Here is a 27,424-nt window from a genome sequence, read left to right as displayed (position 1 = left end):
CATTTTTGACAAAGTAGCTGCCTTTACGCCGGATGTGAAGAGGCAAATAGGAAAATTGTGTACCAATCACTCTGGCAAATATGGAAATATTTGACTGGATATTTGAAAAATGTAACGTACTCGTATCATTAGATGAACAGTCGGTGTCACCAGTGATCAGAATTCAACCTCTGAGCATCCACTTGGTTGTTGAGATATGTGAGTCTGGACCAAAGTGGTGGATAAAAGAAAAGCACTATATATGCCTTTTTGTTACAGGAGAAACATTCCAGATATGTAACAGTTTCGACAAAAGTATGATTTTTTGGATTTTCCCCCTTAAAATATACTTTGGCAGTGGCTTTAAAGGTCCAATGCATAACATTTAGGAAGAGCTATTGGCAAAAATGGAACATAATATGCATGAATATGTTTTTATTAGTGAATAATCACCTGAATATAAGAATCGTGTTTTTGTTACCTTGGAATGAGGCTGCAGATAGGGCCTTTCATGTTTTTGACACAGATGTTTCTCCTATACACTTTCTTCGCCCTTTTTCATTCTCAGGTCGTCAATACAAACGGCAGTTGTGTTCAATTAATTGCTATCTTAAACTTCACCGCCAGATGCCACTAATTTCTAAACAGCGGCCCTTTAATTAAACATATGGCATGTGTTATTTAAATATCAAACATTCTAAGTACAGTTAAAAAGCCAAATATTAACATGTAAATTGACTCCAATGTAAACGATCTCCAGAATGCTGTTCCTGTAAATGCTGGCCTTTTTGCTTTCTACTTATCCATTTGGCTTCATAACCTTCACACATAAAGGAACTCAGTGATAATGTAGAAGGTGTAAAAACATAAACAGAGCGTTGCTATAACTTGAGATCGTTTGCAGCTTGAGCGGGTGCACCGTTAAAACCCATCTGTCTGCAGACAAACGCGGCACTGGCCCATCTGGATTCCTTTTGCAATCTGAGACCTTGGGAGTATTCAAGGTTAATGCCCCCTTATTAGGCACAGCCATCAGACCCCGGAATGGCTTCCCCTTAATGTATGAGGTCTGCATGTTAAGGAATGCCTTACGCTGGTTAAGTAGAGGTTTGCCATTATGCATCTGTCTTCCATTTATCCTTTATTAATAATGGGGAGGCTGCAGGCTTTCTCACATGCTGACGAGTGGAACCAAACAGACTTACAGCAAAATGGGTTGGGGTTTTTAAAAACTAAAGTAAAGATGGAAATTTCCAAATTCCCTTGGGTGAACAGAGCAACAACATAATTGCAATTCACTGATCCACAATGCAAGCTGTAAAAATTGTTAATAGATGACTATGTTTGTATGCCTGAATGAATACTGTGCATTGTTAGCTAGGATGGCAGATTGAGAAAGAGAAAATAACCATGAAGAGCCAACATACAAATAAGAATAAGAGGCAGCAAGTAAAGAGAAGATGAATACAGTAATGAAAAAACAGAACATTCTCTCATCTTTCCACAAAGAGCAACTCTGTGTAGTTATAAAATAACCCTCTATTTTATAACCACACAAACAGGACATTCATGGTGTTGCACTCGGTTGGTCAGATTAAAAGTGATAGTAATAGTTGTGTAACGAACTAAGAAGAGAGTTTGAGAGATAATTTCAAACCCTGGCTCCTTTCTCACATCTGCACATGTGTTATATGGTTCATTAATCTGACTGGTTGATGTTTGCCTGAGATAGACAGTGATGGACAGATGGTTCATCCAATCACCTGCCAAGTATTTTTGAAATTGCCTGCCCTTTCCAACAGTGACTTCCCAGATGGTTCTGTGTCACAAATCTTTTGCGTCAGGTTACCATCCAGCACTACTTCTAATTATGCATACTGGCAGTTTATAGATTTTACAATTTTTGAAATTGCATTACAGTTATTATTCTAATAACTTACAATACTTGCGGGTTGGCTTAACAGAGGGTTTATGGAAGGGCTGGCATCAGTTCTGTCTCAGTTAGTGCATTCCTTAACACTTAGCTTGACACCAAAGTTGTCTACATGTAGCTGGCTATATAGCCACTGCTATGCCTACATTCAGAAATTACCTGGGTTTGTTTAGAAAGATTTTTCTACATGTTTAAAGCAGAAGATGTGACATTTGGGTGTGGTGGCTTGAAGTTTTTCTGGGAGGCACCTTTGATGTGCCTAAGTGAGTTTCAGAAAGAGTAATATGACTAAAGGTCTCAGTGTCCTTCAAACTAACTAGTTTGTACATCGGACCCCAACTAAAAACAAAAGTGGTTATAGCCTGTTCCAACTCACTACGGTTAAAGGCCAGGCAAACAAAATGCCGTTTCAGCCTCCACCTGGATCCCTGATCTTTCCAAAAGTGCTATGTAATCTTGCATGTCTTGGCAGTCTTGACAGTCTTCACAGTGAATCATATGAATGGGGATACTTTTAGCCAGTTTCTTCTAGAAGACATTCAGGATTTTGCACTTGGTTGCACACACTAAAAGTAACATCTCTCATCTCATCTCATCTTCATCCACTTATCCAGGGTCGGGTCCAGTAACAGTTTTGGGAAAATTAAAAATAGAGAGCTAGAGAGATGAGTTTCACAAACCTTGCCAATCACTGCATAATGTAGGTGTAATAGTCCCCCCAGATCCCGCCATGGGAATGTGGTTTTCAGTATTTTTAATGTTTTGAAATATCTTGCTGCACACAGCTCAGCACATACTGTTCATTTTCCTGTTCACCATTTGGAAAAACATAGATGAACTGCGCAGGCTGATTTGTTTGCACTGTGAAAATCACTCACAAACGTAACATTTAAATTGCTCTTGGTTTTTCCTGGGGAAACAGATTGATTGTGTTAAAAGACATCTCCCTTACAAATCCCAATCTTTTCCGTTGTAAAGAAGCAACATTTAAGTAGCTGAATAGAACTTTTCAGCCCTGTTCAGATCTCCACTAACACACACACTGACACTGCCTGACAGTGATTCCCCACATCCTTCATCCAAATACCCTCCAATTTATTCCCCACAGCGACACCCTACAGTCTGCAGGCAATAATACGCTGCAATGACACATTTTTAGACAATATCTCAATCACAGTGGATGTCAGGGGAAGTGAACCAATGATGTTCTCCCATTCTTTAGCAGCTACTGTTAAAATGTCCTTGAACAACCTCCAGCTGCTCCAGTGGAGCAGCTCAGTGGCTGGCAGTAGAAAACTGTGGTTTTACTGGGCAGCTCCCACCAGGCGACCACGCAAGGCTGTGGTTTACCAGACAGCTCCCAAATGTGTCTGACTGTACAAGGGTGAAGCAGAACATTGCTGAGAAGAGCATGTGTTATCTATCAGCCATCCACAGATAAATCATGAAAAAAAAAAATTGAGTGAAAGGTTTCTCCCTCAGGTGGAAGCAGCTCGAAAATAGTTTGCTGGATATAAAAGACCTTCATCGTGTTCGCCTAAAGCCATTATCCGTTTGTGATCTCTTGGCGGGAGTCAGGCAGGTAGTTCATCTTGAAACAGCTATGCTAAAGGCCCAGTGGAATCCAAAGGTGTTTGTTTCAGTTAGGGTTGGCCAAATTTGACCTGGAGGATAATATGGTACCATGGTGAGGAGGAAGAGTAGCGATTTTACCCATGCAGACAAAAAGTAGGCTACCAGAGTCTTGAGGCTTCCCATGTTTGGTTGCACTCAACGGTAGATTGGTTAAAAGGAGCAGACTAGTATTAAAGTAAATGACTTTATGTTCGGACATATCGTACAGTTATTTTTACTGCTACAAGTTTACTGGCACACAACAATGTATATTCCATTTTACAGTCAACTGGCTCCTCTTGCGGTGAGGATAGCTTAGAGTATGCCAACATGTCAAAATAGAGAAAAACAATTCTCTCATTATTTTTTTTCCATAGGATTTCCCTTAATAAGTGAAAGATATACTGGTATGTCATCATTACAAACTATTTTCTACTGTTATTGAGAGAAGAGTTGTGGAGAGGAAATAAATCAACGGTTAGGGTTAGAGTTAGAATGTAATACTAAGAAAGTAACTTTAACATAACAGGCCTAGGAATAACAGTGTCATAGTAGGTAAGTGCAAGACAACGGAACCCAAATGCAGACAGTGCAGATAGACTGGTACCATTCAATGATTTATTGCCACAAAGAAAATTATTACTTTTGCTTTTATACAACAGAAACGAATAGTGGTTTGTTTGAGCCATCCATCCACCTCAATATGCAGACTTTCTTACTTTTGTTTCATGTCTAGTATATAGTCTGATATAGTTCTATAATTATATAGTTCCCTTTTCACTACCAGCACAGATAGAAGCTGTAAACTGCACATCTGATGCAGTAAAATGCATCCAAGATTATTTTTTTTATCACTCAACAAGTGGAATCACAAAGGATGACCTTGGTACTTATAAATTTGGAATTGATCCCAATTCCGAACTGTTCTCAGCCCTAGCATAGATATGATTATATTATCAGAACACAAGCAAACCCACACAGACTCACACACTCACTGACACTGACAAAAATTATCTAAGGCACTAGACAGATTTGCATAATCAAGTTGAGATTGTGAAATAAGCCTTGTAGTCAGTGTAGATATTGGATGGATAGGCTGCTAGGTTGTTATTCTTAACTGTCTTGGATGCTTCTGTTAAGCTTCATGTAAAATGTGCTAGCAGTATTAACCTAGTGACACTTCACTGGGACCAGAATAATAATACCATGTTAGAATTGGTGTTTTTTGATTAACTGAGTGTGATAGGTGCTTTTATTCAACTGTATGACTGTAAATCCTGGTGCATATGTAACTCACATAAGGAAAGTAATATTTGCACTTACATGCAATCAGTCAGACGAGCCATAACCTGCCTGTTAGTGGATTACAAACCCACAAGGACGTCATGCTGGCTGGTGTCATCTTCTCTGGCCTTCACAACTCCTCTCTTTAACTATATTTATATTTTTTTCTGCCTTATACATCAAGACAGGGCTTTTATGCCCCCTCACCAACCTTGAATGCGAAGGAAAACTGTGCTTTTAGTTGAGATTGATCTGCTTTATGACTCGGTGGAGGCTGAAGGTATAACACTGAAGCTTCTTATTTCATGTTACAATCGCCCACACGATTCCAATAAGCCCACACCCTGATAGTACTACTTCCCAGATGTGTTGTGCATGTGCACATATTGGTTTCCCAAACAGAAATGATTCCTATTTCTCACTTGATGAGTTTGAGAAGGAACGCCAGGGAACGTGTTTTAGATTTTGAGTGTAAATCTGTCACATATGTTTGGATTTGTGTGTGTGATAGCATGTCAGGCTTTACTGGGACATGCATTCGGCTGATGCAATGCCAGTGCAAAGTAGGTTGTCTTTTGTGGGCAACAAAGTTACAATTCAGTTTGGAAAGCCAGACCTCCCCCAGAGCAATGCCTGACATATAGGGAATTGGGCTGTCATTTGGTCTATTTGTATTCCACTGAAAACTGGAGCTTAGTGATTCGGGTAAAGAATTTGAATCAGAGATGTAAGTACATGGTGACCTGTCGGCTCATCAGGTGGACTGCGATGGAGGAACAGTCATCAAGAGTAGACCACTTTTATTACTCAGGGAGTTATTTTTACTTAGGTAAAGTTACTGTGCGACTGTGTTTTTAAGTGTGTGTACGTATAAAGAAGAATCTTCTTGTTTGTAGAAAAATGAAACAATTGCTGCAGAAAATGTGCCATTTCCTATTTCCACTGGTTGTGTAAATTGAAGACTCACAATGGGCAGTTATCATCACAAATATCATTATCAGTTATCCTTACCAAAAAAAAAAAAGATCAAAATCAATGCAGCAGAGCCAGAGATATTGTCTTTCTTCAGACATTACCCACTGGCAACACAACTGCTGAAAGTTGGGTCGTAGGTTCAGGTGGGTTTTGCTAGTAGCAGCTAATGCAGGCTCAAGCTGCTAGCCATAAGCAGAGATGGGGAGTTGGCTACAGAGGTATAGTAAGATATTTACCAGACCCCCAGATTTCTTTCATACACAAAACTTGTAGTCTTTAGCCCCAGTGCCTGATTTTTGTCCACATGAGCACCCTTATTTCCCATTGAGTACTGCCACCTCTGGTGAGCATGGCTGTACTTTTTCTGGGGGTTATACAATACAAGTTGTTAAATAAATGTCTAAAAATAACTACTTTGATGCTCCAGGGGTTAGGGTTAAGAATTTTATATCTTCTCAGTGTTATGGAGTTACCTATAAATGCATTATTCCAGCAAAGTGCAGCTGAATCAGGTGCTTCTCAGAAAAAGAGCAGCAAAAACCTGTGTTTTAATCCGAATGGACAAAGACATGATGCTACACTGATTTAGAGTTAATCATGTGTACTTATTAAATTATGTTTCTTCTAATTTGATACAAAATATGTTCTTTTAATTAAACAAATGATTAAATAAAGATGATATACAGTGTAATACATGCATCAATATAACTGTGTAGACACCTTTACTGCATGCTGTACTGAGGAAAGCCTGAACTTTGCCTTCCATTGCTTTCCTCCCACCAACAGCTCTATCAACTTCCATTAATATTCTCTAAATGCACTGACCATATTTTCCATTTAGAGCATGGCGTTCTAAAAATACGATACTCAAATTCAGGTCAGCACTTGATCTATGACTGAAAAAAAAATCAGTCAGGTCAGTTTCTGATGCAACGCTGATAGGGAGGCTACAAAGTTTGTACATTGTAACTGCTGGGATTTCAAATGTGATGTAAATCCTAATGTAAGTTTTCGGCATCAAAATAAAGTATTAGCAAAAGTGAAATGAGTGGCTTCATAAAAAAAGAACACAAATCATCATTTCACCATTCCAACAGAAGCTTCCTGTATTATGTGAGGCACTGTATGTGTGTAATATTGGGTAATATCCTCCCATAGAACCTGGTATCTCTAACTGTTTGAGTCTCGCAGACCAAAACCATGTGTTTTTTTTGTAATGTGTAAAAAACTCCACTGTAGCATGTTTTGTAAGATTCCCAAAGCCTACGCTTTTATCTGCAGAGATAAATGCAACTTTAATTACTTTGTTAATAATAAATAGTTATAGTTGCTCATGGATTAAGTTGAAGTACAGACAGCGCTCTTGTCCTCTTGAAGGATTTTCAACTAATTATGGAAGATGTGTCTGCAAAAACTGCAAGTCTTTAGGGGATTATGTGCTAATCTGAAAACAAAAAAAGCTTACTTTATTAAGATGCAAATGTAATTAGTCCATGGTAATGAATCACTCACTACTGAAAGAAAAAGACCGCTGTCTACTACTGTTTATTCCCTACTCTACCTGATCTATTTTGACAGGATTTACAGATACAAATGTGTGACAATACTACAATACTACTGTTCAGTTCACTTTGTACAATATTTATAGTTTTCAGCACATACTGTCCATCAGCCCAGTATCACACCAAAGCGTGGAATACACACGCCAATCCATTAGAAGATCCCATGTCAGTATAGAAAAGTATATGCAAGTGGAGATGGGTTTGTTTTCTGTGTGAAACAAATAGTCATTGTAATGATTCTTTTAAGGAAGCAGTTATTTTAACCTAAACCCTTAACTTTTCCTAAATCTAACAAAGTAATTTGGTTCCTGAGCCAAACTACGACTGTCCCCTAAAATGTTTCTCAGCGAGCTTTATTTATTTTTTAAAAAATGTAGAGGATACCGTGTCAGTGTCACGTTATGCCACTCCTATGCGTGAAAAGTACACAGTGGACTGGTGGGTATAATTGCAGCTTGAACGTGCTACCGGATTATCTCCATAGGGTTCATGAGTGAGTAAGACTTTTTTTCCTGCTTTTCACATTAAACAGTGATGATTTCAGTGGTCTCTTAAGAGTGTTCTTGTGCTATATTTGCATAACCATTTATATAAATTTACTTAAAGGATTTATGTTCTAAAGCATTTTTAAAGTATTGAGCCAGTGTTTTAAGAGATCAATCAATCCACTGAGAAGTGATGGACCTTACTTCAAAAAGTTATTCAAGTCTAGTTTTTAATATAGACGATCTATAGAGACTGCCAGACATAAAATCCTCCTTGCTAACTATTCTGTGAGCAGTGTCAGCGATGCATGATGGATGGTGCCTTTAATGTGATACAGACACTTTGAAGTGATAGAGATAGCAGCTTACTCGACAGCTCTGGACCCTCTGTTTTCCGCTCCGTCTCTCCCAGCCGGCGTCACTGCAGAATAAAAGAGGGAGAGCGCTCGCCTGAAGACGTCCCAACTCCAACCTTATTGTCTGTCATGTTTGCAACTGAATTAAAGGCACAGAGGAAGAAGGATGATTATTGAAGTTGTTGTTGCGAGAAATCATGTGGGATTTAATGAGAGCCTCTTTACTAAGATGTGACTGACAGACAGGGGCACTGCACACAAAAAAAGGCATCTAATGCGAAGATACTGGTGTTCACTGCGACATATGATAGGCAGTTGTAAACCCATCAATTCTAATTCCAGCTGTGACAGAGGCACTGTGACAGCGAGTGTATGCAAGGGTTAGAACTGATTTGTGTACATTTTTTTGACAGAATATTTCAATTAAACACAGCATTTAAAAAACACATGCATACTGAATATAGGAATGTCAGAATTCAATTCAATTCAGTTTTATTTGTATAGCGCCAATTCATAACAGAAGTTATCTCAGGACACTTTTCAAATAGAGCAGGTCTAGACCGAACTCCTTATAACATTATTTACTACCAACAGTCCACCATGAGCAAGCACTTGGCGACAAGGGCAAGGAAAAACTGCCTGTTAAAAAAACCTAGGCAGAAACCTAGGACAGATCCTCCGGCTCTAGGTGGGTGGTTGTCTGTCTCGACCAGTTGGGGTGAGAGAGAGAGAGACAGACAGACAGACAGACAGACAGACAGACAGACAGACAGACAGACAGACAGACAGACAGGTGCACAGCAACAACAGTATTAGTAATGGCAATCTAGAAGACCATGGCAGGAGGCTCCACCAGGATCGATAAGAACCTGCGAGACGAGAAAGCACAAGAACTCCGGGGAAGAAGTGAAGTTAGTAACATGCATTAATGGGACAAGAATGAGTGCAGAAAGAGAGAGGAAGAGAGGAGCTCAGTGCACCATGGGAAATCCCCCCGATAGTCTAGGCCTATAGCAGCATAACTAAGGGATGGTTCAGGACTCACCTGATCCAGCCCTAACTATAAGCTTTATCAAAGAGGAACGAATGAGTATGTGTGCAGTTTATAACTTCTAGAATCAGTGAATGCTGTAATATACTATGATTCAATAATATAAACAGTATAAAAAGTATAAACATCAAGAAGGGCACCAAATTTGTAGACCTGAAGATGATTTTCAAAAATACTTAATGGTCATCTGCCCTCTTAGCATTGTTGGCTTTGGTTGTCTTTGCCAGTTAATCTTCAGGATCCTAAAGAAGATCTCCAGCACACGTCTGTCCAAGTGAGGAGTAAATCTTTAATTTTCTGAGAATCAGGGTACACCCTGGACAAGTCGCCAGTCAGTTACAGGACAGTACAGCCATGTTCCAGCTTTAAAAAGAAAAGATGAACATTTTAAAGCCTGACTTCTTCCCTACATTGACTTTGTTGCTTTATATCAAGGTCACGTCACATTCTTCTCCCACCATGAGGTGTCTCTTCACTTAAACCTATTTACATATCAATTTCATTATGATACATCCTCCTGGGGTCCATGAAAGTCTATGCAAAATGTCATAGCAATAGATCCGATAGTTTGATTTCATTTTGGACCAAAGAGTTGGCCTGACTGACTGACACTGTCCTCCCTAGAGCCGCACTATTAGCTTGGCTAAAACCGAGTTTGATTGACTCCACTTTCCACTACACTGTAGTGTATATGGCAGTTTGGGCGCTTCAAATCTCGGCTCTGACTTTTTAATATCCCATGTCCTTGTAGGGAGTTAAATGAACAGGCCTCAGCCAGCCAGTCACTTAGCTGTCGTCTCTGCTTGATGATGTCATGAATCACTAACTCAGCGCAGAGATGGAGATTTCGGGGCCGCACGGTCGCCCATTATGGAAAACAACCCCCCCGGCCTCTTTATCTGACAGATTTTGAGTGAGCCAAATCGTCCATAAATTTTGGACATGGAGTCATAAATGTCAGGAAAAGGGAGGAAAACAGACAGACAAATTTCTCCAGCGTGATGGCAGTGCTAATGATCACTACTGAGAGTGTGTGAGGAGAGAGAGAAAGAGAGAGAGAGAGAGAGAGAGAGAGAGAGGCTAGTACGGAATAATGCTAAGGGAGTGTTGAAGGCAGACAGAAGGCAGAGTGGACCATTTGAAAAAAAAAGGATAAAGAAATAGGGGGGAGGTAGTTGGGTGGATGTGGATGTGCCATCATGTGTGAGTTAATCATTGATGGAGGGGAAAAGGAAGAGAGATGAAGAAAGATGCAGGACGGAATGGGAGTATGTTGAGGCGTATGGAGGCATAGATCTCACAGAAAAAGACAATCACATGGGAAATTCTAATGAGCAAACTCTATTAAAAAGAAGGTTTCAGATGAGGTAACATGCCATCTTGGCAGCCATATTGGAATCTGTCAGACAACAGTAACTTGTGTTGCCCTACCAAGCTATGTTCAATTGCACAGTCTTATTTTAGATTCTAGCCAAGTCTCCATGAATGTAAGGATGATGTTCAGGGAAATCTCTCGAAGCACAAGAAGATTTCTTTTTGGTGTAACAGCCTTAGCTGAAATAGAGGGCTGGGACAAGCAGATACAGGGTATTGTACTATAAGCCAGAGGAGGTGCATCAATCAAAGCTGTGCCTTTCTGACTTTTTTCAGACTTGCTATAAGGCATATGCATATGAAGTGAAAACTGTTTGTATTTCTTTCTGAATTTTACATACATTTTAACAATAAAATATCAAGTTTAGGATAAGTTTAATAGGCTAATCAGATGTTCTGGTTGTAAGAACTTTACCATAATAAATGATATAACTTCTTATACTATTATAGTAAAAGGATAATATTACTGTTGATTTTAAGTTTTAATCCATATTTAACCGTATAAAATAAACATAAAGCTTTTACTTTCAAAAGAAACCATATGCCATATGAAAATACCATATGAATGCCATGACGGTGGTTTTATCTGCAAATTACAATCTGTAATATAAAAAATAACTAAATAAATTCCTATAAAATGCCGTATGAATAGAGGTTTTAAGTTTAAGTTTTAAGTTTACGATCTTTTACTGTCATGGTTTGATATTTATTACATATTAAAAGTAAAGTATACTTTTAATATATTTATATTCTGTAATTGCCTCTCTGTATTTTGTAGTTTTTATTGTTGCTGGTGGAGTCTGGCTTTTCCCTTTATACCAATGCACAAAGGATACAATCATACTGCATATAGGAGGCGGTGTAGGAGTAGAATTGAGCTCAGACAGCAGCTAAAAGCATATGACATGACCACAGTGTAGTGGGGACACCATTTGCTATGGCTGTCTATGCCTTTTCCGTAGTTTTGGTACTCAAACAGTATTTGAGGAGTGGGGGTGTCTTATATTGTGTAGATTCTTGCAAATTTGTGCTTTGACATTTTTTAGGCTTATAAATAAAATTGACCGGATCACAGAGGGAAGCATCGCTACAGTCACATTAAATTAATTTTGGAAAACGATCTTCTTCATCGCATTATTAACTTTGAGTGGACTTGGTGCTGTATTCAGTTTAATATCACTGGACAATCACAGTTCCACAGTTTTGTTATAACTGTTGCCAAGGTTAAACCTGGGAATTCAAAGGCAACTGCAAAAAAGTGAATTGCCAATTTAACTAAGACTAAAACAGAAACTCAATACAGGCCATTGTTAAAACTTGAAGAAACATTGAAAATATTGAAAACTATCCTTACATTTCTATTCAAACCAAATCAATAAAAATACAAACCAAAACATTTGAAATAATTATGTGTCACAATTATTGTGTGTAAGTCATCTTATCAGTCCACTGGTGATGCCTATCTACAGTGTGTCATTTGAAGGTTTGAACTCCTCCCTGTTATTGAAATTCTAGCATTTGTATCCTCTGCACTCATTTTTTTTCATCCTTCAAACAATGAACTTGCACGTTTAGCTCAGTGACGATCAGCAGAGGTGACATAAAACAAGCACTAAAAACAGGCCAGATGAGGAATGTGCCCTGCAAACAGAGTAATAACGAAGTTAATGTTGCTCTACTAATTTGGCCTCATGTCAGCAGAGAGAGAAAGACAAAGAGAGACTGCAAAAATAGGGTGAGGAAGCTGGGAGCAACAAGAGATGCGGAAACGGACAGAGCAGAGACAGAGAGAGAGAGAAAGAGGGAGAGAGAGAGAGAGAGAGAGAGAGAGAGAGAGAGAGAGAGAGAGAGCCAGACTCTAGAAGAGAAACATGACAACCAGGGAAAGAGGCAGACATACGCAGAGACGGACTGAGAGAGACAGACTATTGTGTCATCTGGGATCACTAAGCACTGTAATAGGCTTGAGTCTCATCAGTTGGGCTCAGCTCAGGTCGGCTTGGCTGCAGATTTCCTCGCTGTCTCCCTGCCAACAACAGCACATGGGAATATGATTCTCCAGCAGACCCCGAACAATCCGAGAAGGTCTCACTTAGCTGGTTTTGGGAGAAAAAAGAAATAATAGGTTCAAGTTTCCCAGAGGCTTCATACTGGCATAATATTTGCCCACTGGTTCATAATGGAACTACAATGATCTCAGCACCGGAACGCTCCTGGCAAACCCAACACAGGGTATGAGATGTGTCTTCTGTGCCGACATTATTCTCAGTGTAATTTACTCCAGCAGTGCCCAGTCTTTTTATGCCGGAGATTCTACACACACAAATACACACGCTTGTGAAATGATAACCATTTGATTCGATAGCAACTCTCTTCATTTTGGCTGGGGCAGTATATGTCCATGCCTGGTACAAAAAAGGAGTTTCTGTTCTGACTAAGGTACCCAACAGGGAAAACTTTCTAAAGTTTAATTCGGTACAACATGAGGCCAGTAATGCCAGGCACATTTTAGAAAATATAGCTCAGGACTTGAACATTTAAAACCAAGGGAGTTTTCACTTGTAATAAAAGCGAAAGCTTATGTAATATATAATATTAAAATAAAAGCACCCTATGGAGATATTTGGTTTTCAGTATTTCTACCAGAAGTACAGGACTGCAAACTGCATAAACAAGATGCTTTCAGAATGATGACTTTTTAAAGCTACATTATATTGTTTTTGAACAGGGACAGAACACAATCTTCCTTTTACAAAGAAGGAAGTTGAACTCATAAGAAATAAAACGCACATTTAGGCGGTTTGCTGCCTAATGTTATCAAATTTTACACATATGTGATTATTTTATCATTCATATTTAACTCTACATTACTTAGTCAAGTAGGTGACTTTATCTTCTCTACTTGTGCTACTGTTACAGCATGTTTTAGCATTTACCGGAAAAATAAATGTCCTTGTTTTTATTAGTAAAACAGATGCTACTGTGTTAATGCTGTATTTATGGAAATTAAAAGATCTACAAGATGGTTTTATGAAAGAGTAACTAAACCCCAGAAATATTTTTTTATTTATTTATTTTTTGATGAAAACCTAAGTATATGGGTATTTATGGTAGATTGATTCAGGTCCAAATCTGGAACTTTAGTATTTGAATCCTAAATTGTATTGTGACCGCCCTTTACTGCTTAAAACCTGGCTATTATAATATAATTTTGCTACTGGTTGATCTGGAAGGAGATAATGTATCTGCAGGCAGCTTTACCACTGCTTCTATAAAACCCACGTCTCGACTCTGCCGTCTGTGGCCTGCTACGTAGCCGTAGCCTGACCCAAACAGCCGTGAATGTGCTTCTAGTGACTAGGGAAAGGAAGCAGAATTTGGGGGTTTACATTTAGGTATTATGATACAAGGTGACTGTTACCTAATTAGTGAGTCATTATTAATTAATCAGTTGTTTCTGGCTTTCCTTTATGTTTTATGTTACGGTGAGGATGGCTGCATCACACATAAACAATGCTACAACTCCCCTAACTATATTTAAACTAAGCTAGGTTAAAATTTACACATGGTGCAACAGGCTGTAGCAGACATGTTTATTGTATCCTGCACTCACTTAAGTATGGGCAAAACAAAAGGCAGTAGCACATTAAACACACCTCCACTGGACAAGTGTCAAAAGCAAAAGACTGAGTGTTATCCATAAACTCAGACCACTGTCTGTTGCCGTTACAAAAGTACTGCCCCCCTCCCTTCTTCATCATGTTGACCATCTCCAACAACTTCCCATCATCACACATACTGCTTCTAAAGTCCGCTGCCTTCCCCCTCCCAAACTCTCCGACATGAATGACTGAGCCATCACTCGCATAGCACTCACTAAAGCAAATGACACTGATCTCTCCCTCAATCATCTCTTGACATTACTGCCAAATGGACGGAGATACAAGACCTTAAAATGGAGGAGAGCTTGCCTCAGTCTTCAATCTCTCTCTGAGACAATAAAGCCTAAATCTAATCTAATCTACGTGGACATTTGCCAAAGTGTGTGATCAATTATTGGAGATGTTTCTGGCTCTAACCTGTGGAGAGCTGCCATTTAGGGCTCTACAATTTCAACAACAGTTTCAGCATTTATATTGATTTTACTACAGTTAATGTCCATGCTTACTGTCATTGTAAATAACATTGGTTCGGAAGCTTTAATGGTTTTCACTGACATGTATTTGGAGGCAGCAGAGGTGATGTTAGGTTTATGTGAAATGATAGTTCTTTAACTGACTCTAACTAACAAATATGGATTTACATTGCTTTTTCCGTTGTTTGGTTTTGACACACACTTGCTGTGACAGCTGCCGAATTTGCTATGAATAACATCCATAACCATTTTTGGAGCATTTGCATTTTAGCAGGAACACAATCGAGATAGGAGAGAACCTCTCACCATTTTACCACATGCTTTTATTGGTCTATTCAGTTTGTGATTATGGATTTTCTCTTTTGGGCTTCTAGAGAAAGAATTATGATATAAATGAAAATGCCCATCTGTATGTGACACCATGCCATCAATCGTCAGATAAGTAGTGTTTCAAAATGACAATGTTGCAAATGATGCCACCGTGAATACCATGAGCTTCTAATGGTGAGGTGAATGAGTATAACTGCAGATTGAAGCACAGGTGTTTACTCTGTAATGGCAGTTCATTAGAACATAACAGCTTTTTTCGTATTCTAATGACACATGGAACTCCCTCAGCTCCTCAGTCATTATCTATGCATGCCACTAGGGATAAAATAGACTGTGGTGAATTGGTTTGTAGTGCTCCAAAATGATAGTGTTAACATATAAATTACTTCAGAGGGTCTAATTTTGTTCTTATTTTCTCCACCTTCCCTTTTCTCCTCTTCTACCCCCCTCCCTGTCTCTGTTAAACTCCCTGCAGATGAATTCAAAGCCTTCCTGAAGCGCTTGCCCGCTGACCGGTTCTTGAATGTGTCCATGATCGCCAAGTTTTGGTCGGCTGACTTGTCCCTCCAGAAGCGCTACGCCCAGCTGGAGTCCAGCACTGCCCTGGTCCTGGGCAAAGCCCAGAAGATCATCAGGAAGCTGTTCACCCTGAGCAAACGCTGCCCCAAACAGCCTCGCATCAGTCTGCCCCGAGAGAGGTAGCCCACTCGAATACATTGACAGAAAACAAACTAAATGTGGAAGGCATAATTTGTCATTATGGGGAGTTTTGGCATCTGCTTTGTGCTGATTCATTGCAGCTGTAGGCTCTTAACAGTGCGCCTCAAGCGGGCACACTGGGAAAACCCAGGGCTATCTGTCTGGAAAGAACTCAGCTTTGAATTAAGCAAAACCCCAAAAGTTATACACATAGGAAGGTTGAAAACATGCCAGTGGGGTACACACTTACTCCCTTTTAGCAGATTATATCCAAAGCATGTACTTGTAGATTGCTGGCATTGCAATTTGAGCTGTTTAAGCTTTGGGCTGTCTCTGTTGCAACACATTGTACAGAAGTAAATATGTTTTACAATGTAAAACTATTGGGCATCATGACAGACCATTAGCAGAAATATAAATATATATACATACATATATATATATATATAGATGTAGCCTGTACTGAATGGATCATCTGTATCAATGACCCACAAGACTCCCAGATGGAGTGTCAATAATGTGGCCTAGCAACAACTGCTTGCAAAAGCAATTAAATCATCAGCATTTTACATTAGCAAAATCTGCTTTGAAACTTTAAGGCTTTAATGACTCAAGCAGTTGCTGAAAGCTTTTACATAAGTGTAGCCTAACAAATCCAGTGTCTAGTATTGGTCTTTCCCTTAGGGGTGTAAATGAATATGAATACATTAATCAGATATGCACAGACAGTGGGCAGATACAGACAACAGTAGACTTGTGGCAGTAATATTTTGCAGTGTGGAATGTTCCACTTGTTCTTTTGCCTGATTAAAGCCTGGTACCTTTCGTGACTTGAAAAACAGGAAACTGATGAGCAGAAGTTAGGGACTGCAATTTGTGGGTGTGTGTTTGTTTGGTTCTATTTAATTAATAATACCCTGTGGTGTGTTTTATCAGCTGCTATGATCATAGAGAGGGGAGTGACGGGCAACAATGCCCCCCATATAGACTTGAACCAGGGATGTTGCCATCACATCAGGTGGGCGGCTATGGTGCAGAGGCAGAGCCCCCCCCAACACCTCAGCTCTTCTTTGGCTTTCTGGGGGGTGGAGTTATTTGAAATTGTGTGGCAGCATGATATAAATGCTTTGTCTGTAGTAGAAGCAGAAATAGACAATGCAAAGTTTCTATCAGCCTTTATTGCATCCTCAGGGACTGCCCATTGTTCCGACCGTCCATTATTCTAAAACCCCAACAGCCTAAAAAATGTCCTATTGGATTGAACGCCCATTTGTCCGACAGCCCGTTATATATACAATGCACACTCTCCCTTGGTGTTTTTGTCCTTAATATCTTAGTGTATTTGGACCAAGCCCCTAGGAAGTGCACTGGGTTTTGAAGAAAATTTGACGTAGTGGCCCAACCGTGTAATTACAACTCACGTGATGCACAGCGGTCCAAAAATTTTTTTTTTTATCCATTCGGTCCAATAACATTTGAAAAGTCTAGAAGAGCCGCACATTTAAATAATGTTTTCACCAAGTTTGTGGAGGGCTAAACCACATGTTAGCTGGCTCAGCAGGCAGTAGTCTCTGGTGTGCATGCTCTATTGGTTTCACTTTTTGTGTTTGCAGCTGAACACAGCAATATAAATGTCTTACAGGAGACACTGGGAGACAAAGCTGGAAATGTTAGCCCAATATTAAACAATCTCTTCCCTCTCTATGGCACCCTACTTTTCACACTGCCTTTCAGTGTGGCCGTTCAACTATGAGCAAATTTGCTTCCCAACGTGGTTAGACAACACTTAATAAGACATTTTTTTAGCACAATTAGCTCTTAGTTTTGGCCTCGCTGCATAACATGCAGAGAGACTGTCCTCCCAACCATAATGTTAGCATCAGTCACGTCAGCTAGTGCCAATAAACTACTTTTCAAGTTTTAATAGACACATACAGAGTGCTTGTGAGGAGGTCAGTGGATGAGTCACTTAAACATCTGACTTTAACATTTGAGAATGCTGTTCATGTTCTGTTTCCAGCCAACAGTCAACATTGCTTTTGAAGCAGAATTGCAATCATCCTGGAACTGCATGTATTTCTGATTGTAACCATGATGACGAAGGCCCATGGTAACTGAACTTAACTAAATACTAATGATTTCTCAACCTTTCCCCAAGCCTAGACAGCTAATTGTGTTTAAACCTTATCAAACCTTAACCATAGCATTGACAAATCATTAAACAGATTTATTTTTCAAATAAAATCATGTTGTGTCATCATGTGTCAGAACGAAACACATTTATGTGTCTAGAGGCCATGTACAAATGACATTAGTGGTTCCCAACCTTTTTTCCTTTAGGACCCATTTTCTATCATTGAGTAAACTAATGACCCCTGACAGAGCCACTGATAAACTGCAGGAAGTTTGTGTAAAATAGCATTTTGAGGTTTTCTGACACCCCTTAAAACCCCAAGTGGGATCGTGACCTCTAGGTTGGGAACCACTGCCGTAATGACTTGTCGCAAGCATACTACTTCCTATATTGGCACTGAATGCTGGATATAAATCTTGATGTGCAGAACTGTCCAATATGGATGTAATTTTTAGGCATACTGCTTAATGTGGAAATATACCTACTTATGAACACTCTCTGCCTCCTCAGCTGAACAGACAAAGAAAAGAGCATCACTGTTGTTGAAACCACCATCTACTAATAATTTGACAGGCTAACTGACTCCCTTTGCCTGAGTGAATTCTACACCTGTGGTTGACTTCTGAGAAAAGTACCCTCGCGAGCTTCACTCAGCTGTCATTACGTGGCAGTTTTGTTGCCGTGCGGAAGGGGAAAATGAAGACTTGTGAAAAGCAGGTGTTAAGAGAGGGAGGCAAGCTGAGTAAAAGAGATGTGTACAGTCAGAAAGAGAAAACGCAGGAGAAAAAGAGACACAGAGGAAGGAAAGGTAGTACAAGAATGTGGGAGACGGAAAAGAGATGTGATGACGGGATGGAGGCTACGAAAGGGAAAGTGTGAGAGAGATGAAGGGTCTAGTTACCGGTGGTGGGATCCTTTGTGGGGTAGGGTACGTGGTATTGTGGCATGCTGTAATCAAGTCCTCTCCCAGTCTGACAGCTCTGCACTTGTTTACAGAGGACTTTAATTTCCCTGACAGTCCTTTCCCTGTACCCATCACTCCATCTCCCTCCTCTTGCACTCGCTTTCTGTCTTTATTTCTCTCCCTCAGTCACCTTTGTGTCGCCCTGCTCTCTCTCTCTCTCTCTCTCTCTCTCTCTCTCTCTCTCTCTCTCTGTCTCTCTCTCCGTCTCAACCCTGTCACTCCAGAGTCTTAACCCAGTTCGTACCAGCAACAACAAGTTATCAGGGGCTGCTCAGCTGCAAAAGCTCCCTATTTCTTCTGCACAAATCCATTTGTTTTATCATCATTCATTTTTGTCTATTTACAAAGGCCTGAGGGGAAGGAATTGCCGGAGCATTTGGGCAATGTTGTATGTGATTTCCTGAACCTGGGGAAAGAATCTCTGCAGAGCCAATTTTCAGTCCGAACTTGTTTCTACTGTTAGCGCACCCACCAAAGTGGATGGTAATTTATGTATGTCTGCCTTTTCATCTTCACTGTCATACCAAACACCTAAATAATCCCATTTATAAACAATATTGACTGAATTAGATTTTCAGCTATGGAAAATTGGACTCATATGGTGTAAACACCAGTGTAATCTAGGGACATCCTCATTTAAGCCACTAATCCAAGATTTTGAATTTTTAACTCAATTTCTACTTCTGAGAATATTTTTAAAACAGGAAAATATGTAAAATATGGGAAGGATGCCACCACTTACTAACAAAAAAACAAACACAATCACTTTACAGTGATGTACAGAAAATATTGAGTAGTCTAGAAGATCACTACAACTGTCTGTTTAGACAGCTTCCTGCAGCACATCCCTTAACAGTGCAGACTATTTCAAATGTAATATACTGTATGTACAGTCAATAACAGTGACAGTGAGGGAAATCCCACAGGAAGCTGCCATCAGCTTGTTGCTGGGCATTTTTTTAAATAACTGGTGACTGGATGAATCATCGGTCTATCGCCGTGTTTCACATTAGAACGAATCTCTGCTCTTCTTTCAATTAAGAAATACTTTCCAGTTCTGATATATGCTATATGTTACCTCTTCACTAACCTCTCTATGAGCCGCCATTGTTATTTGTAATTGTCTTCTCTTGTCACTCTCTTGTAACTGATTTAATGTGAGCGTTTTGGAAAGGTGTACAGGTGTGAATAGATTTAACTTCCGATGTCAGCTAGAACTTATTGGAGATGGTTGGGAGCAGGACCAGATTTGATTTTAGGGTTTGGTGTGACCCTGTTTTCTCTTGACTGCATGTGTAATGATTTGGAGCTAGGTGGGACCTGATTTTTCTTCAGTCAGCTACTTGATTTCATTCTTCTTGAAGGCCTACCTCAAATCCAGGTCCTGCATTCTCTCATTCAGGTACAACTTTTTTGCTGGCTGCTTCCTCGCCAGCTGATTTCAGATACTCACTCTTGTACTCCTCAGCTGTTACTTGGATCCAGTTCCTGTCCTATTAATGCCTTGATCTTTTTATTTTGCTCTCTGATTACCCACTGGCACTTGGGGATCAAATCTGTTGTCTCTGGAGGTAGCAGCCATGGCATACTGTGGTCCTCATGCTGCGTCTCCTTTTCATCTGTTATGTGATCCTTCCTCTCCCGTTTGTCTACGCTGGATGGTAAGTTATTTGGTCATGGTGACAAGCTTATGCTTTAGCTCCAAGTTCTTTTTGTACACCTTGACTATGTCACAAAGCTTGTCCAAGGCTACATTGATGGATATACAATAATTAGTGGTGGGGAGGTATGTAGCTCTTTGTTTGCCCGTTCCAGTTGTTCCTGAAGGTCAGTGCACCTTCTCTTTGAGAATGACTCCATCTTTTTGGGCAAACTGCCCCTTAGATTTTTTGCAATGAACACATTTATTTCCAGATGGCTTTAGTCCTTCTCCTTCTTCAGCTGGAGTTTCTCCACCTCCAGCTCAAGGACATGGACTCTCTCAATTAGCTCTTTCTCCCGTCTGCTCAGGCCCACTTCCAGGTCCCTGCTCTTCTTTCTTGCCACAAAGCATTCATGTTTGTAGAATGCCAACTGCTTACTAAGAATGTCTCTCTCTTTGGTCGCCCTGCTCAGTAGGTATTCCGGCTCAAATTATTTTCTATTTATTTGTTTTCTTCAGAAACTCAAATGAGAAAAGATTGTACAGAGCTGGAGTTTAGAGATGATCAGGCTAACTTTGCGTAAAGGCTAGGGGGAAACAGCTCGCCTGTCTCCAACCAAAGTTAAAAAAATGATCTACTAATCCCTTATTAACAACTCCTTTGTTTAATTTTTAAAACAAATACAAACGTAAAACAAACAAGTTGTGGTTGTGCCTGGCACCCTAACTTGACAACAAAAGTCTGGGAAGTTAGAGCACCCGACTGTTTACCAACAAAGATATGGAGCTGGGTGGGACCTGATTTATCTTCAGTCAGCTACTTAATTTCATTTTTCTTGAAGGCCTCCCTCAAATCCATGTCCTGCATTCTCCCATTAAAGTACAACTTTTTTGCTGGCTGCTTCCTCGCCAGCTGATTTCTCATACTCACTCTTGTACTCCTCAGCTGTTACTCGGATCCGGTTCCTGTCCAATTAATGCCTTGATCTTTTTACTTTGCTCTCTGATTACCCACTGGCACTTGGGGATGAAGTATAATGTCTCTGGAGGTAGCAGCTGTGATATACTGTGCTTTAACTCCTCATGCTTTTTCTACTTTTCATCTATTATGTGGTCCTTCCTCTCCAGTTTGTCCGCGCTGGATGGTCAGTTGTCAGGTCACGTTGACGAGCTTATCCTTTAGCTCCAGGTTCTTTTTGTACACCTTGACTATGTCACAAAGCTTGTCCAAGGCTACATTGATGGATATACAATAATTGGTGGTGGGGAGGTATCTAGCTCCTTGTTTGCCGGTCCCAGTTGTTCCTGAAGGTCAGTGCACCTTCTCTTTGAGAATGACTCCATCTTTTTGGGCAAACTGCCCTTTAAATTTTTTTTGCAATGAACACATTTCTTTCCAGATGGCTTTAGTCCTTCTCCTTCTTCAGCTGGAGTTTCTCCACCTCCAGCTCAAGGACATGGACAGGGCCACTTCTAGGTCCCTGCTCTTCTTTCTTGCCACAAAGCATGGCAACTGCTTACTAAGAATGTCTCTTTTTGGTCGCCCTGCTCAGTTGGTATTCCCGCACAAATTATTTTCTATTTATTTACTTTTCTTCAAAAACTCAAATGATAAAAGGTTGTATAGAGCTGTAGCCGAGAGGTGATTAGGCTAACTTTGCATAAAGACTAGGGGGAAACAGCTCAGTGTCTCCAAATAAAGTCCCTTATTAACAACTTCTTTGTTTGATTCATAAACAAATACAAATATAAAACCAACAAGTTGTGGTTTTAAGGGAGTTATATGGACTAACTATTTCTTAATGAACAATGGTTTAACCATCCACCGAGTATTTCTCTGCAGAGCATTTGCAACTATACCACTGCTTGCCTGGCACCTTAACTTTGACAACAAGACTGGGAAGTTACTGCCCCTGACTGTTTACCTAGAAATATTTCACTACAGCATGTAACCCCCCTTGAAGGATAGGTTCACATTTCTGTCTCAAAACAATATTCACATGTCCCTTTGTACACCAAGGACCAAGCAATACCCAACCATCAGGGATGTTGAGTGTGGTCAGAAGTGAAACAGACTTGAAACTTTCAACAAAAAATTCTGCTCAAATTACTTACAGTTACCTACTCTGTGTTTTGTGTTGGAATATACTATACTCTACTCCCAACTGCATCATTGTGTTTTTCTCTTTCTCCTCTACAGGCCTGTTGGGTTTTGGTTGAGCAAGGCCCAGTCTCTGCTCTACTGCAATGAGCACGGAGTGCTAGGCTTCTTCTCAGAAGAGGTGAGGAGCTGTATCTGCCCTGTGGAGCAGCCCACCTGCCAGGGAGTCATTCCCTGCATTGTGGGCACCTCATCCACCTCCTGTTCCTCTTGTGCCACTGACAACGCAACCCGCTGCGGAGCCTGTCACCATGGCAACCTTCTGCATCTTGGATCCTGCCGGCCAAGCATCGCCGCATCCCTGGACCACTATCTGAACTTGGACTTGGACATGCCTGATGCTGAGGTTCTCAGTGCTTCTTATATTTGTATTCATCTTTGGACAAGATAGTACATTACTTTTACACTCTACACTAAACTTCATGAAAAAAAAAAAAAAAAAAAAAACATTGATACTTACCTCTGATAACAATAGTAAAAGCAAATGAAAATACACCATAAAATGACAAACTAAATGTTTGTATTGTAAGTCTACATAGATGCTACAGTGCAACAACAAATTCTACTATCCCTGATAGAAACAAACATGACATATGGCATCATAAGTTGACCCTGTAATAAGTGAGAATGTAAATTAAATATATTTATTTATCTCTTTCACTATTTCACCAAGTCTCAGACTCAGAACATACTAAACATGCAAAGTTATGCACACAATCTAATAATAAAAGCTTCTTACAAAGGCAGGTAGCAGCAATTTAATACAGACATTTAAAGAACAAATTTTTCTTCTTCTTCTTCTGCTTCTTCTGATTCTGTGTGTCATTTTATAATCAATTCCATTTTGATCAAGTTGCATTCTTTGTTTTAAAATATGATGTACATTAATAGGTCACTCCACTGAGTAGGCCAGTTTGCAATTTACGAGGAGTAGCCAGTAAAAAAAAAAGTTGTAAAACAGCTTTCTTAGAAAGATGATGTTCAGATCAGAAAGTCTGTGTTACAGACTGGAGGGCATACATGTATATATATTATTATGAATGTGATCTCACAGTTTATTAATCCATCTTTAGGTGAAGTACCTGCTTCAGCGACTGGACAGCAGAATAGAGGTCCACGCCATCTACATCAGCAACGACGTCCGCCTAGGGAGTTGGTTCAACCCTGCCTGGAGAAAGAGGATGTTGCTGACACTCAAGAGTAACAAAAACAAGTCCAATCTCATCCACATGCTGATGGGCATTTCTTTCCAGATATGCTCAACTAAGAATTCAACACTGGAGCCCGTACCTGCGATTTATGTGAATCCTTTTGGAGGAAGTCACTCGGAGAGCTGGTTCATGCCGGTGAACCAGCCTGAATTCCCTGACTGGGAGAGAACTCGACTGGACGCTGTCGTCACGGCACAGTGTTACAACTGGACACTGTCTCTGGGCAACAAATGGAAGTCCTTCTTTGAAACAGTGCATATCTACCTGCGAAGTCGCATCGTCACAGATGATCCAACAGTGAATGAGACTCTCTTCTATGAACCGTTGGACTTGGATGACCACACGTCAAACCTGGGGTATATGAAGATCAACACACTGAAAGTGTTTGGATACAGCATGCACTTTGACCCTGAGGGCATCAAGGATCTGATTCTCCAGCTGGACTACCCCTACACGCAGGGTACGCAGGACGCTGCGTTTCTGATGTTGTTGGAGATGAGAGACCGTATTAACCGGCTGTCTCCACCAGCACCGCAGCCACTTGACCTGTTTTCTTGTCTGTTGCGCCACCGGCTCAAGCTGTCGGCTGGAGAGGTGGCACGCATCAAGGACTCTCTGCAGATCTTCAACTCCAAGCTTCCCAATGCTTCTCCTGAACCTGAGCTGGCCCAGCTGTGCAGCTAGCTAGCTTAGCACACAAGTCAGGTTCAGGAGTGATACTACACATAGAAAGTGCTTCAGGGACAGCCCTAGACTGAGCGGAGGAGGTCCTACTACAGTAAATTGGCCTCTTGGACCTAAATTGTCTGGATTAATAGAACATCCAACTCTAAAGGCTGACTGCTGGGCTTTTCTTATGGCCACCCTTGGCTAGTTTTCTGGTGTCACATTTTTATCATAAATTGCTACCAGAGTCCTTTGACGAACAATCACGTTGTGGACTTTTGGGAGAACAGCTGATACTTGGACTTTCTTTCAGAGGCTACTGTACTAGCCTGGAGGCTTACTTTTGCTATTACTGCCCTGCTTTTGGCAAACTGTTCGACTGGATGAAGCTAAAAAACTCTCAGACCGTCAGGTTTTGTGATCTGGAACCTCAGAGAGACGATGTCACTAAGTATACTTTAGACCTCTGCCTTGCAAAGACAAAGGCGATTTTGATATGTAAAGAGGAACTTGTAAGGGGTCTTCAAAAATGAGTTAATGGAAGAGGATTTCCTCTTTTCTAACCCTATTTTCTTTGGCTACAGAACAATCTCGTGGGAAGGGAAAATGGGATAATATTATATATGTGGTGAATGAGTTGTTATGTTATGCTTAACAGTTTAAAATTTGATAATCCTGAACCCTGTTACTGTCTTTGAATATTTCTTTTTAATCCCCGCCTTCCATTTTACCTGGCATTTGAAAACTTGTAAGTATCTATGCTTAACATCGGAGTGAGAAGCCTGTTAGTGATGTTCTGTCCTTGGTGGTGTGTCTATACCAAAAGAAGGTGAACACATCGGCAAACTGAATGGCAAAATATCTTAAATGTTGAGTTATTTTTTTCTCTGAGCTGAAAATCATAAAGAAATCTTCTGATGTGGTAACAAAAAGGTCTGCGGATACAGCGCTGTAAATAATGCTCCATCTAACCCCAGGTGTGAACAAGTGCACATTGCTTTTTAGATAACCGAGTGCAAAGACCAAAAAAATGTTTATAAGAAAACAAACTCATGCCTTATATGGAGAGTCAATGTTAAGATAAGAAGCACATTTAGTTTCTGTGTTTGATTTCCCAGCGAAGGCTGTATTGCTTTTTATATTTCAATATTTCTACCAAGACAGAACAACAGACACATTCTCCAGTGGTAATGTAGCTTTTCCATGTAAATGCCAGTCACACTATTTCTGCAGTTACTTGTTTTGATTTGGTGTTGTGAAACTTTGAGCCACTATTCACAGTGCACAACGGTACTTGCATACTGTAACTGTTCTGCAAAACCCTTCTATCTCCACTTTTACAAACTCTCAGTAAGTCATGGTTGATTATATTTTGGTTTTAAAAATGTTTTCAATGGTTTGGTTTAGTCTCAGGTCAATGAAACTGTTTTTTCCCCCACGTGGGTCCAATGTCAGACGCCAGTTACCACGGTGACTGAAGTTACAAGGTTTCTGCAGGCCAATGATGAGAGCTGAAAATTTACCAGGATGATACTTGATATGATTCTACATTTCCTTCACTAATTTCTCACTGAAAGTCAGTAAACCTTGTGTCATTTTCAGCAGTTCTTCTGTGCTCAGCTTGCTTAAGTAAAAACAAAGTGGTTTATCTATTTGGGATCCTTTTCCTGCTTTCAACTCTAATTGTTATAACATGTGTACTATGAAATAACACATTGATGAGTATATTACAGAACAGGTTGTCTTTGACTTGTGAAAACCCAGTCCAGGCACAAGGCCAGTGTGTGTTGTTATAATGGATGTTTCACTAGGGAAATTCAGCCAAATGCTCATTGTAAAAAGTCTAATCAGTTTCTAATATGTAGTGAATTCACTGTTTATTAAACTTCAAAGTTCAAATTCAAGTATAATTAAGGCATAATCCCCAAATCACCCACTGGTCTCACTTGCAGACTGCTCTGCTGTCACTCATCTTTCATTTCCATACAGAGATGCACATTTTTTTTAGAGATATAACTTTAAACTTTAGCAAACATTGCTAAGCTAACCCTGTCTCCTGGAAATTACATTTGTATATTACTTAATTTTTTTCATAATTATGTTGTGGTAACGATGTAATATCTGCCTGGATTATGTTCAGACACAATGTTTGTTTGAGTGAATAAAACAGTGCAATTATGTAACGCAATGGAGTCACTAGGAGGTGGTTGGCCATTGACTGTAACACCACAGCTCAGGGTCCATGCCCATGCTCCTGCAACAAAGCACTTTAGTTAAGGTTAGAGAAAGATCATAATTTCAGTTAAATGTTCATAAAATCTGAAGTCACTGCTGACTTTTGCGTACTGCTGTAGTCTCTAGGAGTGGATAGTATTGCCTATTTTGGTTGAAAACAAATGAACTACATTTTTTTCAACCTACCAGGTACTTTAACGTTAACAACATTTCCTTATTATGTTAATAGAAAACCTAATTCGGTTGCCATTATGTTTCCCTCAAAACTTATTGGCTGTTGCAAATTAGTTGTATAAACTTAATTTCTTGAAGACAGGGCAAATGCACACTGTTTCTCAATCCTATCACATTTCAAACTTTTCTTTTGCCTCAAGGATAGTACTGATTACCTGTTTATTAGGTCTACCTAACTAAAACTAATGTACTTATTTCACAGGCTTTAGTTTGTGGTGCTGTTGAATTGTGTTGCGTTTTACAGGCCATAAAGTTGAATTAACACATTTCAACAAATACTGAACTTTCACTATGAAGAGTAGTTAGACAGTATGAAGCAGGAACATGGACAGACGTTTTGTGGATCAGTGGCTTAAAGTTGTTTTTTTAAATGGCACCCATTTGCGCCTACTCCTAGTGT

At 39.9% G+C, this 27,424-nt stretch overlaps 1 protein-coding gene across 2 annotated transcripts in view; it reads left to right on the top strand.

Moving 5' to 3' along the window:
• Window positions 1-26,738, top strand: part of brinp2 (bone morphogenetic protein/retinoic acid inducible neural-specific 2) — a 221,019-nt gene extending 194,281 nt beyond the window's left edge. For both annotated transcript variants that reach the window (XM_051402639.1, XM_051402617.1), the window contains 3 exons: window positions 15,554-15,776; window positions 22,718-23,024; window positions 23,752-26,738. In XM_051402639.1, coding sequence (XP_051258599.1) covers window positions 15,554-15,776; window positions 22,718-23,024; window positions 23,752-24,573 — 1,352 coding nt within the window. In that variant the 3' untranslated portion in view covers window positions 24,574-26,738. The remainder of the gene's footprint in view (window positions 1-15,553; window positions 15,777-22,717; window positions 23,025-23,751) is intronic.
• The last annotated feature ends 686 nt before the right edge of the window (window positions 26,739-27,424 follow it).

This window comes from Dicentrarchus labrax, unplaced genomic scaffold (genome assembly GCF_905237075.1).
Source record: "Dicentrarchus labrax unplaced genomic scaffold, dlabrax2021, whole genome shotgun sequence".
NCBI classification, from domain to species: domain Eukaryota; kingdom Metazoa; phylum Chordata; class Actinopteri; family Moronidae; genus Dicentrarchus; species Dicentrarchus labrax.
The sequence above is the reverse complement of the archived record's forward strand: the minus strand, read 5'-3'. Positions and strand labels throughout refer to the sequence as shown.